Below are 16,866 nucleotides of genomic sequence, written 5' to 3' on the forward strand. Positions count from 1 at the left end.
ATCCATCCAATTGTTGCCATAGGATACAACAGTCTGACTGTCATTCAGTGATAATAACTTAACAGCGGAGTCTATGCAATTATTCTACAGGTTAGGAACATTTTGGATGGCTCTATTAACCCACTAACTGTATTTATGCATATCTGCAATATTACTAGAAGCTATATGGTGGTCTCAACAGTATCATCAATTTATTTATTTCTTACTTATAATACTTTTATCTAGTGAATATTATTTTATTTTATCCAGTGATTACCGTGACTTTACAAGGGCCCTGTAGGTCATTGGGATCATTGTGTATGCATATTATTAATAAATGTAATTTATTATCACTCTATATGTGTCCATAAATCCTTGACCTTGAGCCCCAATTTTCTTTTCTTCTAATATACAAATCTGTTTAACAAAGTTTTTTCCTGGAATACCCCTTTAATAGTTGCAGAATCTAGGTGTATAGACAGAGGAATGAGCCTCTTCATGTCTCCTGGTCGATCCCACGTGATAGATTTTTGGGGGGGGGGTTTGTGCCTTTTAGTTGTCACGGCAGCCAGAGATCTGATGAAGACCCCCAGGTTTGCTGTTTTAGCACTACTACTAGACCTTGCCAGAGGTAAAAGGTTATAACATATTGCAGGACATAACTATTAAGACTAAAATAAATATAAATAAAGTGTAATGAAATGTATGACAATATAAATAATAAACATAATAATAATAAACATAATAAGGATAATAATAATAATAATCTCCATAATAATTATAGTAATAATAATAATAATATTCATAATAATAATCTCCATTATAATAGTAGTGTTGCTCGCGAATATTCGCAATGCGAATTTTATTCGCGAATATAGCATATTCGCGAATATAGCACTATATATTCGTAATTACAATTTTTTTCATTTTTTATTTTATTTTTTTTTAATCACAGTGATCATCCCTCTCTGCTTCCAGCTTGCGTGGTGCTGTAATACTACTGTGTGAGACTGGCGAGCGAATTTTCGCATATGCAATTTTTTTTACATATTAATTAATTAATATTAATTAATTTCGTATACGCGAAAAATAAGTGCATGCGAAATGTTCACATATACGAATTTTAGCGTGTATTATTTTTAACATGTGGTACTTTTCGCATATGCGACTTTTCGTGTATGCTAATTTATACATATGCTAATTTTCGCATATACGAATTATTATATATGCACATTAGCATATGCGAAAATTACGCATATGCGAATTTTCGTGTATGTTTTTACATATGTGAATTTTCGTATATGCGAATATTTAGAACATGCGAATCTAGCAAATATATAACGAATATTCGTCCATATATTCGAGAATATTCGCGAATTCGAATATGGCCTATGCCGCTCAACACTATATAATAGTAATCTCCATAATAATAATTAACCGTTCCCTTTCATTTAAAAAGAGATAATGATAAAAAATTAAGAATAAAATATAATAATAACAACAGTAAAAATAATAATAATATATTAAATATATATTAAATAAGTATATATATATATATATATATATATTACATATACATATACATAACTGATATTGCCAGATCCATAGTCAAAAGTATTAACCTATCACGTGAGTTATCCTGCGTGAACACTGCATAAAAAAAAAGAGAATAATAGAGATGAGCGAACTTACAGTAAATTCGATTCGTCATGAACTTCTCGGCTCGGCAGTTGATGACTTATCCTGCATAAATTAGTTCAGCCTTCAGGTGCTCCGGTGGGCTGGAAAAGGTGGATACATTCCTAGGAAAGAGTCTCCTAGGACTGTATCCACCTTTTCCAGCCCACGGGAGCACCTGAAGGCTGAACTAATTTATGCAGGATAAGTCATCAACTGCCGAGCCGAGAAGTTTGTGACGAATCGAATTTACTGTAAGTTTGCTCATCTCTAGAGAATAAGAAAAAAAGAACAAAAATAATTAGTAAGTGGCCTTGCCTCCAAAAAACTGATCAAAAGTTGTTTAAAAATCCATAAGGGTAAAACGGTCCTCCCTGCAAAAAAAATTAAATAAAAAATAAAAACTCCACACAGAAACAGTGAAAGAAAAGTAAGAAAGTTATAGGATATGGCGATGTAAAGCCGTTTAATTTAGAATTTTTTTTTTTAGCTAACTTTTTAGTTAAAGTGGTAAAACAAAACAAGAGTATATAAATTGGTTATCACTGTAATTGTGACAGACACAGTAAAGTTAAAATGTAATTTTTAACGCACAGAGGCCCTCATTTACTTAGAAAATCAGGTTGTAAGTCTATCTTGCTTTCTTACCCGACTGCTTTTTTCCCCTGGTATTTATTATTATGTCGCATCCTGTTTGTCGCACGTGGGTTTTGTTGGTTTTGGTTTCCAACTCCTCTGAGTTGTCGGGAAAAAATCCCCAACAATTCAACAAATTCGGGTATAAAGGTGGAAACCTTTATAAATACGTGGGAAAGCTCAGAAATGTCGGGTTACGCCCCTTTTTCGGGTTTGGGAGAATCCACATCGGGTCCATCGGGAAAAAATGTCGCATCGTGTCGCAGACTGGTGCACGATGTCTGCGACATGTCGCAGACAAAGATGCGCCAAAAAAACCCGGCAAAACAAGTCGGGTTTAGAATATAACATATATAACAATAAAATATTTTTCCTATTCCACTCCACAAAAAAAAAAAAAAAAGAGTGGACAGGTACTACAGGCCCAGCTGTATTATCTATAGACAAATGTGCTGCAGGATGTTATAGGGAGCCTGTATACCTCCATGTATCCCATCCGTATCTCATCTTGTATCCAGGCGAGAGGCGCCCAACAGGGTTCTAGAGCCTCCTTATAATTGTACAGTTTTCCTCAATAAACTTCTCTCTATTATCGTAATCACTTCCACATAACATATCCAAAGTAATAATTCTTAGCACAATATTTCTCTATTATTGAATTACATTAGTTATCATATATTTCCAGAATCATAGGATGTAAACTGAGGCTCATTATTAGAAAAAAATTAGAAAAATGTGAACATTAAAGGGGTACTCCGCTGCTTAGCGTTCGGAATAAAATGTTCCGAACTCTTAAAGCCGGCACCAAAGTCTCGTGACATCACAGCCCTGCCCCTTCGTGACATCACGGCCCTGCCCCCTCAATGCAAGTCTATGAGAGGAGGCGTGGTATTCGCCACGCCGCCTCTCATAGACTTGCATTGAGACGTCACATGTGACGTCACGACCCCCGATGCTGGCTCTAAGTATTCAGAACATTTTGTTCCAAACGCTGACCAGCAGAGTACCCCTTTAAATCAATAGAAAACAAATATAAATAAAAAAAAACTGAAAATACATAAATATAAATAATATATATTATATAGAAGTATAAATAAATAAAACATAGATTAAAAAGTATTCAAAGTTATATACATGAAAAATAAAAATGCAAACATTAAATCAATAGATAAATATTAATAAAAAACATAAAATACTGAAGTAATGAGTACATATAAATAATATGTATTTAAATATATATAATATAAATAGATAAAATAAATAAATAAAAAGTATAGTTAAAAAGTAATGAAAGTTTTAAAAAGTATTAAATGTTATATACATAAAAATTATAAAAATGCAAACATTATGTCAATAGATAAATATTAAAGTGTAGCTCCCACCATCCTATTTTTTTTTTCTGTCCCTGCCTATTGCCAATCTATCCCTAACCCCCTCCCTGCTTTTAATTTTAATTTTTACTATATTAAAAATGCCTTTTGTCTGCCTGGCAGTGTGCTCACTACCAGGCAGACTTCCCCAGCAGGCACCACGTCACTGATGCCTGCTGGGGCCGACACTTCTGCCCTTAGTTCATCTACACAGGGTGCCTCCAGCTGTTTCACCACTACAACTCCCAGCTTGCCCTGACATCTATTGGCTGTCAGGGCATGCTGGGAGTTGTAGTATTGAAACAGCTGGAGGCACCCTGTGTAGATAAACTATTAGTTAGTTACATGCTGCGCTGCGGTGCTAGCCCGTCCCCTCCATCTCCCTCCCCCCGTGCCATACCCCGTTCCCTCCATCACAACCCCCCCCCCCCCCGCATACCCTGTTCCCTCATTACACTTACTGCAGAGTTCGGCAGCGGGCGTGCAGGGCCAGTGGCGATGTGCGGGAGGAGTGGCCGGGGAGCCAATGCGCTCGCTCCCTGCCTGTCTGATTGACAGGCAGGGAGCGAGCGCAGGCTGAATGAAAAAGGACCGATGCCCGGCCGCATCAGTCCTTTTTCAGGCGTGATGTCACGCCAGGCTGCAGCCGGCCACTAGGAGGGAGACCCCTAGTGGCCGGTTTTCAAATGTAAATTAACCATTCTAATAAAAAAATTAAATAATAAAAGTGTATATTAGAGATATGTTGTAGTACATAAGTACTACAACATATCAAAAAATAAAGTTGGTGACAGTGCCCATTTAATAAAAACCATAGATAATGAGTACATATAAATAATATGTAAGTCATTTATTTACAACAAATATTATACAAACTTATACATATATCAATGTAAGAACACAAATAAAAACATTTTTTTATCTAAATCATAAGCAATAAACCTGAACAAAGTGTATAAAAATAGAGAAAATATTTTTTAAAAAGTTATAATTAGAATTTTCTTTGGATGGACTTTTCATGGTACAGTGGTAAAGAGCAGAACATCCCCGAGCCTAAATTGTTCTACGTTTTATGTGACTTTTATTTATTTCTTTATTGTCCTTGGTCTTTTAATTTCTCTTGGGAAATAAAGATGAAATCATTGCTTTATTAATTTCCATTTGGCTTTAAATTTCATGGAGCAATTCTTCCTTTATCTGTGTCTTGGAAAGCTGGGTGACAAGGAACATGGCCGCCAAGTGATGTCACCCATCTTTTCTGAAGTCCTGATTTCCCCAGTTATTATTTCACCCCATGAACTCTTCCTCCTTTTCTAACCTTCCAGTAAAGAGAAGTGCAGATTGTCGCCCTCCCATGAAAAAAGTTGTGTGTTCTCCTGATGATCCAGCAGTTAAAGGGACACAATGCGCCAAATCTTGTGACAATTATGAAGCGGATTGCATGAGCACTAAGTGTACTTCAGGATGTATGTGCCCGGATGGCATGGTAAGAAGTTTTAGATATATTTTACATTCACATAACTGACAGCTGAAGCAATGTACTGATCCTGAGTTATATTGTATATTATACTTCAGAGCTGCGCTCACTATTCTGCTGGTGGGATCACTGTGTACATACATTTACTTATCCTGTACTGATCCTGAGTTATATCCTGTATTATACTCCAGAGCTGTACTCGCTATTCTGCTGGTGAGTAGTGTTGAGCGGCATAGGCCATATTCGAATTCGCGAATATTCGCGAATATATGGGCGAATATTCGGCATATATTCGCGAATATTCGCATATTCGTTATATTCTCCTTGTATTTTCGCATATGCGAAAATTCGTGTATGCGAAAATTCGTATATGCTAATTTTCGCGTGTGCGAAAATTAGCATATGCGAAAATTAGCATATGCGAATTTTCGCACGCCAGTCTCACACAGTAGTATTAGAGCCTTCTTTACACCACACAAGCTGGAAGCAGAGAGGGATGATCACTGTGATGTGTACTGTGAAAAAAAAAAAAAAAAAAATAAAGAATATTCGTAATTACGAATATATAGCGCTATATTCGCGAAATTCGCGAATTCGCGAATATGCGATATTCGCGAATAATATTCGAATTGCGAATATTCGTGAGCAACACTACTGGTGAGGTCACTGTGTACATACATTACATTACTTATCCTGTACTGATCCTGAGTTATATCCTGTATTATACTCCAGAGCTGTACTCACTATTCTGCTGGTGAGGTCACTGTGTACATACATTACATTACTTATCCTGTACTGATCCTGAGTTATATCCTGTATTATACTCCAGAGCTGTACTCATTATTCTGCTGGTGAGGTCACTGTGTACATACATTACATTTACTTATCCTGTACTGATCCTGAGTTATATCCTGTCTTATACTCCAGAGCTGCACTCACTATTCTGCTGGTGAGGTCATTGTGTACATACATTACATTACTTATCCTGTACTGATCCTGAGTTATATCCGGTATTATACTCCAGAGCTGTACTCACTATTCTGCTGGTGAGGTCACTGTGTACATACATTACATTACTTATCCTGTACTGATCCTGAGTTATATCCTGTATTATACTCCAGTTCTGCACTCACTATTCTGCTGGCTTGTATCAGAATCCATCACTACATTGGAGTGCATTTTGGGTCTTTGTAACCTAGGTTTAGACCAGTGTGTCCACAGCTGTTGCAAAACTACAACTCTCAGCATGCCCAGACAGCCGAAGGCTGTCTGGGCATGCTGGGAGTTGTAGTTTTGCATCAGCTTGAGGCATATTGTTTGGGTAACACTACTTTAGACATTAAAGGAAATAATTCTAACTTCCTTCTGTCAGGGAGCTTACTGAAGCCAGATTAAAACACTCCTGAGAGAACTCAATAATAAATGATAAACTCCATCTAGTGGTGGAAACAGGTAGTGAAAATTTGAACAAAGCTGATGATTTGGAGCTTTGTATCAGCGAAATGAAGCTTCAACTCTTATCTTAATATATTATAAAATTGCTCTGCACGGAATCTTGGACTTAAAAACAGAATATTACTCACGGCTGGACATATCCTTTAACCCCTTGTTCCATTGACCAGCTAATATATATTTTCCCATACTGCTTAGGTTAGGGGGTGTTGGGGTCGCTCTGCATCATGTGCTCAATATTTTTAATGAAACTGTTCTTTACGGAATCAGAGGAAAATCCGGGATAATGAACGTTTTTTTTCCTGCCTATTGACAGATGGAACGAATCCAACGCACACACGGCGCAAGCGACAAGTGATTTATACTCCAGAGAAGGTTAAGCTCACAGACACATCTGGTTTTGTGTGCGGTCCCCGCAGTTTGCCGGTTTTACAGATGCGTCCTGCGAAGCACACAGAGGTCACAAGACTTGTTATAGTCACATAATGGCTGGGTTCACGTCTAGACCCCCCCCTCTTATCTTAACGGGATATTTCTTTTCAAGCGGCGGTCCCTATTGGCCGGACCCTCGGCGGATCTGTCACATCCAAATCCTTTTGTAGACGTGAAACGCATTGTAGGCTTTTCATCGGGTTTTCACATTAAACGCGTCCCGCAGATACTGGAGGAGGCCGGTGCATCCTGTGACTCCTCAAGCAAAAAAAATTTGTAATTTAAAATAAAATAAATAAATAAATGAATGAAAATAAAAAAAATTGAAAAACAGAAAAAAATTCATAAATAATAATGATAATAGTTAAATAAATAAATAAATAAAAAATAATAATAAATAAATAAATAAGAAAAATGGAAATTTGACCCCTTAGTGCTCAATCACTCTACAGAATTTTCTCTCAGAATTATTTAAAGCGGAAATTTACTAAATCGATGCTTATTTCATTAACGAATGGGATTTTCGACGAAATTGTCAACAGGTCAGTGGAAATTCCATTGAAATCAATGGAAGTTTCATGTCTGCACGGAAATACTGTACTATGAACGGGCCCTAAGTGACCATCCTGTTTAGGACTTTAAAGGGTTACTCCGCCCCTAGATATGTTATCCCCTATTCAAAACATAGGGGATAAAATGCCTGATTGCGGGCGAGGGGGTCCGGCCGTGGGGACAACCCGCAATCTCTGTGGCGCTGCTGCAGCGCTTATGAACATCGAAGCCTGGGTCTTCCGTGTCCGTGAGGTAGCGCCACCTTCATTCATGTCTATGGGAGGGGGGCGTGATGCTTGTGTTTTTGCCCTCTTCCATAGACATGAATGGAGGGGGCATGGCATGACATCACGAACACAGAAGCCCCAGGCTTCCATTTTCTTGAACACCGGAGATCGTAAGCATCCTCGCGGCCGGACCCCCCCACAATCAGACTTCTTATCCCTTATCCAAAGCAGGTCTAGAGGCGGAGTACCCCTTTAAGGGGCTTGTTCACAAAATTATCGTCTTAAAGGGGTATTCCAGGGAAACATTTTTTTTTAGATCAACTGTCTCCAGAAATTTTAACAGATTTGTAAATTACTTCTATTAAAAAAATCTTAATCCTTCCAATAATTATCAGCTGCTGAAGTTGAGTTGTTCTTTTCTGTCTGACAACAGTGCTCTCTGCTGACATCTCTGCTTGTCTCGGGAACTGCACAGAGTAGAAGAGGTTTGCTATGGGAATTTGCTTCTACTCTGGACAGTTCCCGAGACAGGTGTCATCAGAGAGCACTTAGACGGAAAAGAACAACTCAACTTCAGCAGCTCATAAGTACTGAAAGGATGAAGATTTTTTAATAGAAGTAATTTACAAATCTGTTTAACCATTATATATATATATAAAAAAAAGTTTTTTTCCTGGAATACCCCTTTAAGGACACAGCCAGCATCATTTTTGTGTTTTACACGGCAGAATATCCTCCCAGAAAATGTTTCGGTGGACATTTGGCAGACAGCGGCACCATCAGAATATGCCAGCATTAGGACCGCATGGAAATGTGCTGTCTTCATAGAAGGTAATGCATTTCCAAGCAGATTCCAAACAGACATGTCTATACTTTCTGCAAACAATGGAATCCAAAATTTTTGTTACAGACTTTTTCATTGTGTCCACAGTGCTGCAGAATCCCATTGAAATCAATTGGACTCTGCGGCAGCAGAATGTTTGGAATTTTTTGGCAGAATTCCGCTCGAACATTCCTCCGTGTGAACATGGCCTAAGGCATAAAAAACCCATATGATGATTATTATTATTATTTTTTTTGTGCGACCAATTATAATTTGGAATGACGACACAGCCGAAAAAATATTATTTTGTGGGGAATTTGAAAACAAAGACGAAATTTTCAAATTTTAGAGAGTTTCTTTTTTACGCAGATCACTTTACGGTAAAACTTAATTACAATGATCCCCATGTTTAGATGCTTTACTATTACTGTACTGCTTTAAAAAAAAATAAAAAACATAATTACTTTTTGGACAAAATAAGTATGTTTAAAATCGCCCTATTCTGTTCACTATAACTTATTTTTCCGTATACCCGGCTGTGTGAGGGCTCATTTTTTAGTGCCGTTATCTGTAGTTTTTACACTGCCACTTTTGTGCATATGTGACTTTTCGATCACTTTTTATTTCATTTTTTTCCTGGGATTATTATTTATAATTTATTTATTTATTTTTATTATTATTATTATTATTATTATTATTTCATAGTTCAGAAATTTACACATGCACCAATACAAGATATGTTCATTTATTTATTTATTTTACATTTTTTGGAAAAAAGGGTGATTTTATTTATTATTAGGGAAGGGGGCTTCTTCACTGTTTAAAAAAAAGTTTGACTTAACATGGGTCCCTAGTGACCACAGCATTTAAGTTGTTAAACACTTACTCCGGTGGGAAAAAAAAAGTTCCTATCAATTGACTCCAGAAATTTAAACAGATTTGTAAATTTCTTCTATTTATAAATCTTAATCCTTCCAGTACTTATCAGCTGTTCTATACTACAGAGGAAGTTGAGTTGTTCTTTTCGGTTTGACTACAGTGCTCTCTGCTGACACCTCTGTTCATGTCAGGAACTGTCCAGAGTAGGGGCAAATCCCCATAGCAAACCTTTCCTGCTCTGGTCAGTTCCTGACATGGACAGAGGTGTCAGCAGAGAGCACTGTGGTCAGACAGAAAAGAACTACACAACTTCTTCTGGAGCATAAAGCAGCTGATTTTAAACAGAAGTCATTTACAAATCTGTTTAACTTTCTGGCACCGGTTGATTTACAAAAAAAAGAAATAAAAAAAAGAAATAAATATATATATATATATATATATATATATATATATATATATATATATATAGACAAAAGAATAAGTTGGCCAGCACTATTGATTCCAAACTATTGTTAAGACCTGGCTTACAGGTACAGGCTGCTGGGCTAAATATACAGCAACAGAAGAATACAGCAGCACACTGCTAGCACAAAGATATAGATGAAACATGAGTATATAGATACAACATGTTATATATATATATATATATATATATATTTTTTTTTTATTATTTTTTTTTCCCCACTCGAATACCCCTTTAATACCTAGTATGGGACCTCATGCCCATCTTCTGCTACAGTGCTATAAAAGGTGTATGCAGCTTTAAAAAGACCCTAGGGGGTTAATAAGTGACTTTCAAAAGTTCGATTTCTTTAATTCGTCCTCTGTAAGACCAAATTAGCTAAATTTTTGCCATTGTATAGAAATGTGTATAAAACTCACTTGTCTGGAACAGTGTTTTTCAACCAGGGTGCCTCCAGCTGTTGCAAAACTACAACTCCTACCATGCCCGGACAGCCTTCGGCTGTCCGGGCATGCTGGGAATTGTAGTTTTACAACAGCTGGAGGTACTCTGGTTTGGGAACACTGTCCTAGACAAGGGAATTTTATACACATTTCTATACAATAACAATAATTTAGCATATTTGATCTTACAGAGGACAAATTAAAGACTGGGAGTTGTAGTTTTACAACAGCTGGAGGTATCCTGGTTGGGATACACTGGTCTGTGGAGATTGAGCGTTGCCTCCTCTATACCATTTGATGATGCTCAAGCTGGGATTTTACGTAAGTGGCGCTATGCTGTAATACCATTACTGACCACAAGGTGCTGCAGTCAGCCATTTATAAATGAAATTCTTTACTTGCTATGCCATGAATCACCAAAAGGTGGAGCCGAGTACCAGAATTTTATTTTATCATATTTTATCATTTCTATGATAAAGTGAGCTAGGGTTAGCTACAGGGGGTGCAGAGGTAGCAGTCACACTCGGGCCCCAGTGCCGAAAAGGGGTAGCTATGGGGGAGGTTTACAGATTTTGCACTGGGGGGGGGGCGCTAACATAAAGTGCCTGATATTTGGATGTAAGTTTTGCACTGGCGAGACACCTGCACGGTAATGGGGGGTTCAGCTGTTACAGTTCGGCATATGGAACTGGAAGCAGAAATTTATTAAGTGCTAAGTCTGGTCATAAGCTGGTAGCAGAACCGCAGAACGCCTAATTGTTCCCCGCCTGACGACTATTATGTAGTAAAAGAAAGAAAAAAAAGTCGCAACGTTCACAAAATTTAACTCCGTCTCAAAAGAGAACCCGCTCCACGAAACCCAGGGGAGGCATGACCCCCTATTCTCACTATTGGGATATGGGACCCCCACCAGTCAGAGAATTCTTGCCTGTACATAATTTTTATTCATATGGGAAACCCCGCTGGAGATAAAAAAATTTTTTTTTTTTTTTTTTTTGTGAACTGCAGTATACTTTGTTAACCACTAGGTGGCAGTAAACAGCAAGAGACATTTACTTCATAGTTTAAAAAAAAAAAAAAAGCGGCGGCATAAGCTACTGAAAAATGTTATAAGTTCACCAGTGCGCTCTGTGTGATTTATAGGAGTATTTTTCCTTTCCTTTCTATAAAATATTCAACACTTAAACCAGTAATCTGGAATTTTTCCTTGTATGTGATTTATTACTACAATAGAAAATAAGAGTGCGCTATACATTCTTCAGAGAAAGAAAAAAATATCTATCTATCAATCAATCACATATCCATCTATCTATCTCAATCTCATATTTATCTATCTCATATCTAGTGTTGCTCGCGAATATTCGAAATGCGAATTTTATTAGCGAATTCGTGAATATTCGCAAATATAGCACTATATATTCGTAATGACGAATATTCGTTTTTTTTTTTTTTCTTCACAGTTCACATCACAGTGATCACCCCTCTCTGCTTCCAGCTTGTGTAGTGTAAAGAAGGCTCTAATACTACTGTGTGAGACTGGCTAGCGAATTTTCGCATATGCGAAAATAAAACGCGAATATTACGAATATGTGAATTTAGCGAATATATGACGAATATTCGTCCATATATTCGCGAAATATTGCGAATTCGAATATGGCCTATGCTGCTCAACACTACTCATATCTATCTATCCAATATTCTATCTATCTCATATCTATCTATCTATCTCATATCTATCTCTCTATCTCATGTGTATCTATCTATCTCATATCTATCTATCATCTATCTATCATCTATCTCATATCTATCTCATATCTATCTATCTATCTATCTATCTCCTATCTATCTATCTCTATCTATCTATCTCATATCTATCTATCTCATATCTATCTATCTATCTCCTATCTATCTATCTATCTATCTATCTATCTCTATCTATCTATCTCATATCTATCTCATATCTATCTATCTCATATTCTATCTATCTCATATCTATCTATCTCATATGTATTTATCTATCTATCTCATAGCTATCTATCTCATATCTATTTATCTAACTACCTCATATCTATCTATCTCATATTTATCTATCTCATATCTATCTCATATTTATCTATCTATCTCCAATATATGTCATAGCTATCTAACCAACTACCTATCCCATTTGTTATATCTAATTATTATTAGTGTTGTTGTTATTATGATGGGCTTTTGGTTTGTGCCTCCTTTTGTCTGTAGATATATATCCCTTTTACTTTTTTTCAGTATGATGAAGATTCAATAAGACCATAACATTCTAAGTATTTTTTCCCTCTTATGTTTAGGTCCGACACAATAACAGGTGTATATTTCCCAATAAGTGTCCATGTAGACATGCAGGGAAGGACTATGCTCTGGGGGAGTCAGTGAACCAAGACTGTAACACCTGGTAAATATAAGGCACTGAATAAATGCTTCTATACCTAAATGTTTCCCTGTCCTGTCATTTTGAACCTTTCCTTCCTCTACTGGGAAACATAAAGAGGCACTGTCATTATGAAAATGGTTTTATATTTTATAGTACTACAGAAAAGATGACTTTTTAAAATATACATTTATTTATGAAAAAAACCTGTACATTTTACAAAAAAAAATAAAAAATGAAAATAGCCGCCACTAGGGGTCATCTATCTCTATGCAGACAGACTACTCTGTATTTTGCAGCATATTGGATACCGGCCGTAAAGTGTTTTGGTATGCAGTATAGGAGATCACCACTGCACCACTACAGCCTTCAGCTGTTCCTAAACTACAACTCCTATGATGGGAGTTGTAGATTTGCAATAGCTGGGGGTACAATCTTTGTAAAACTCTGTTTTAGAGCTGTGTATTCTCCAGCTGTGTGCCTCCAGCTCTTGCAAAACTATAGACAAAGGATGTGTGGACATGCTGGGAGTTGTAGTTTTGCAATAGCTAAAGGCAACACTGCTCTAACACAGTGCTTTACAAACACTGCAGTTCCAGCTGTTGCAAAACTACAACTCCCAGCATGCTTAAACAGCCGAAGCTTTCTCTGACTCCTGAATGACAAAAAAGCTGATCAGACATTCAGGACTCTGTGAAAGCTGAATGACACATATAATGACTGCTATGTTGATTAGCATCCAGCTTTACTAGTAACAGATAGAAAATGTATGAATAAAAACTACTGTGCAGTGATCTGCAGACTGCCAGGCTGCTTTCAGACTCAGAGCAGATGAGTCATCACAGTGAGGGAGAGAGATGGACACGCCCCCTCCACAAGGCAAGAAGACAAAGCAAGTGAGCAACATATAAATGCTATCTGTTAGGGATATATAGGTCCTAGACACATAAAAATGATATGTACATGATCTCATGATCAGGATTAGGTACTAATTAACATCACTTCTTTTTTATTTTATTTTTTTACACTATGACAGGTACGCTTTTAGTAAAGTTTTTGGTCTGGTCTTCAGGCCGGATTTAGGTTAGGTGATCCTCATTCCACCTCTATGTGCCAAATGCTACCGGACCAACTTGCCACAGTGACATATAGAAGAGGTGGTCATGCATGTACATACTGTAGCTCTTTCCATGGAAATCTTTGGGAAATATGGAGATGGCCTCCAACCCTTCAGAAACCAAGGCAGACCCTGATACTCATCCTCCCTGATGATTCTTTGGTGACCCCCCCCCCCCCCCCCCGCAGCCATGAAAGAGTGCCAAGTATTATCAGGAGTCGATGGCATAGCTCCATAGACCTTAGGTTATCATAGAGTGATCAGGGAGGGTGAGTAACAGAAGCTGCCTTGGTCTCCAAGCTGGTGGAGGCCCCAGACCATGTTCTTGTGGTGGCATCCCTATAATCCGGGTCTTTCTGGTATAGAGTAATTCCACCATACAAAGACTGGCCTGAATGGAGAAGTATTGCATATGCTTGACCGCTGCTCCATTCAGACATGACTGTGGTGAGAGATGAGGGGGCTCAGTGCCCCATTTTAGTTAATACTGGGGCCCCTTTAGAGAACATTTATCATCTCAGATGTGATAAATGTTCTTTATTAAAGAAGTACTCTTATCCCCCATCCATCTCGGCTGCAGCACCCCAGACATCTTGTGCACAGAGGGAACTTCGCTCCATGTAGGATGACTGGTGATGTGGGGGGAAGGCTCGTGACCTCCGCGATCTCCATGCTGCACCCGAAGTTCGTTTAGAGCAATGGGTTCAGCGCCGAAGGCTCGTGACGTCGTGGCCACGCCCCCTCAATGCAAGTCTATGGGGGGGCATGACGGCCGTCACGACCCCTCCCATAGACTTGCACTGAGGGGGCGTGGCCGTGACGTCACGAGCCTCCGGCGCTGAACCCATTGCTCTAAACGAACTCCGGGTGCAGCAGGGAGATCCCCAGCAATCAGACATCTTATCCCCTATCCTTTGGATAGGGGATAAGATGTCTAGGGGCCGAGTATCCTTTTAAGGATGCCCTTTTAACAATTAATTTTATCCGCTGTTTCTGATCTTCTCCATATCTTCCTGAGGATAATGGGTGTTGTCACATGTGGGTTGTGTATACCGTACAGGGTGTGGATGACACCACAGGAGATGTCCCAGTCACCATAATAAAGAGTAAACATATCTCCGTCCCGATCCCATTACCACTAAATCAGCCGTTTATTTGGAAATGTATCAGGATATAATAGCTTGAAAATTACTCAATTATAGTCGTCTCGTGTTTCATAATAGCCCCGAACGGGTCACTTGGGTATAATAATGCGTTTTACTGTGTGTGCCCCATAAATTGTAGCATTATGAGCGCAAGTGTGATGGCGGGTTAGTGTGTTAACAAAATGTTTTACATGGGCGTCACCACAACAGATGTTGTTTTCTGTGATTCTGGGCCTTGATAAATTAAAGCAAAGATATAAAGGGGAAACTTATCAAACTCTGCGCAGGGGGAAAAGTCACCATAGCAACCAATCAAATTGGTTTCATTTAAAAAAAAGGCCTCTTAACAAAGAAAGCTGGAATCTGATTGGTTGTTATTGAGAACTGATCCCCCTGCCTGCACAAGGGGGGGGGGGGGGATGATAGTGTTATAAACACTGATGCACTTTGTGATGTAATTAATTTTTATTAATTGTGCACATTAATTTTATGTAACCAATTACTTCACTTATGTATAACCTATGTATAAATACTCTGTCAGTACCACTTATGTTAAGCTTGAGAAAGGCTGCAAGTGGGCAGCCGAAACGTCGCTATGCCGCCAGGCTAATAAATCCTACACCTTTTTGCATTTAAATTTTGGAGTGCTGCAATTTTTCCTTGCTGTGTATCCTTTGACCCGTTACCTGGGACAGCGAATTGCTGACACCCATCGCTATTTCCATTTTTTGGGTTGCGGTGCTCCACATCTACTCTATCTCATATCTATCTCATATCTATCTATCTATCTCATATCTATCTCATATCTATCTATCTCATATCTATCTCATATCTATCTCATATCTATCTATTTATCTCATATCTATCTATCTATCTATCTCATATCTATCTATCTCATATCTATCTATCTCATATCTATGTCATATCTATCTCATATCTATCTATCTATCTATCTATCTCATATCTATCTATCTATCTATCTCATATCTATCTCATATCTATCTATCTCATATATATATCTATCTCATATCTATCTATCTATCTATCTCACATCTATCTATCTATTTCATATCTATCTATCTCATATCTATCTATCTCATATACATCTATCTCATATATATCTATCTCATATCTATCTATCTACTATATCTATGTATTGAATGCATCCTGTAAATATACTTTATTTTTCAGTGTTTGTCGAGGCAGAATTTGGCAATGTACAAAAAATGTCTGTGACGGTACCTGTTCGGCCATCGGGATGTCACACTACTTCACATTTGATGGCCTGGTCTACAACTTTCCTGGAGACTGCCAGTATGTGTTATCTCAGGTAAGACTGCCAGTATGTGTTATCTCAGGTAAGACTGCCAGTATGTGTTAGCTCAGGTAAGACTGCCAGTATGTGTTATCTCAGGTAAGACTGCCAGTATGTGTTATCTCAGGTAAGACTGCCAGTATGTGTTATCTCAGGTAAGACTGCCAGTATGTGTTATCTCAGGTAAGACTGCCAATATGTGTTATCTCAGGTAAGACTGCCAGTATGTGTTATCTCAGGTAAGACTGCCTGTATGTGTTAGCTCAGGTAAGACTGCCAGGATGTGTTAACTCAGGTAGGACTGCCAGGATGTGTTAGCTCAGGTAAGATTGCCAGTATGTGTTATCTCAGTTAAGACTGCCAGTATGTGTTAGCTCAGGTAAGACTGCCAGTATGTGTTATCTCAGGTAAGGCTGCCAGTATGTGTTATCTCAGGTAAGACTGCCTGTATGTGTTAGCTCAGGTAAGACTGCCA

The 16,866-nt window shown here is 38.0% G+C and overlaps 1 protein-coding gene across 2 annotated transcripts in view; it reads left to right on the plus strand.

Annotated features, from left to right (window-relative positions):
• The window catches only part of VWF (von Willebrand factor), a 195,832-nt gene that overhangs the window by 72,526 nt on the left and 106,440 nt on the right, over positions 1-16,866 (plus strand). For both annotated transcript variants that reach the window (XM_056517205.1, XM_056517206.1), the window contains 3 exons: positions 4,988-5,148; positions 12,735-12,838; positions 16,268-16,406. In XM_056517205.1, the coding sequence (XP_056373180.1) occupies positions 4,988-5,148; positions 12,735-12,838; positions 16,268-16,406 (404 nt within the window). The remainder of the gene's footprint in view (positions 1-4,987; positions 5,149-12,734; positions 12,839-16,267; positions 16,407-16,866) is intronic.

This window comes from Hyla sarda, chromosome 4, assembly GCF_029499605.1.
Source record: "Hyla sarda isolate aHylSar1 chromosome 4, aHylSar1.hap1, whole genome shotgun sequence".
Lineage (NCBI taxonomy): Eukaryota > Metazoa > Chordata > Amphibia > Anura > Hylidae > Hyla > Hyla sarda.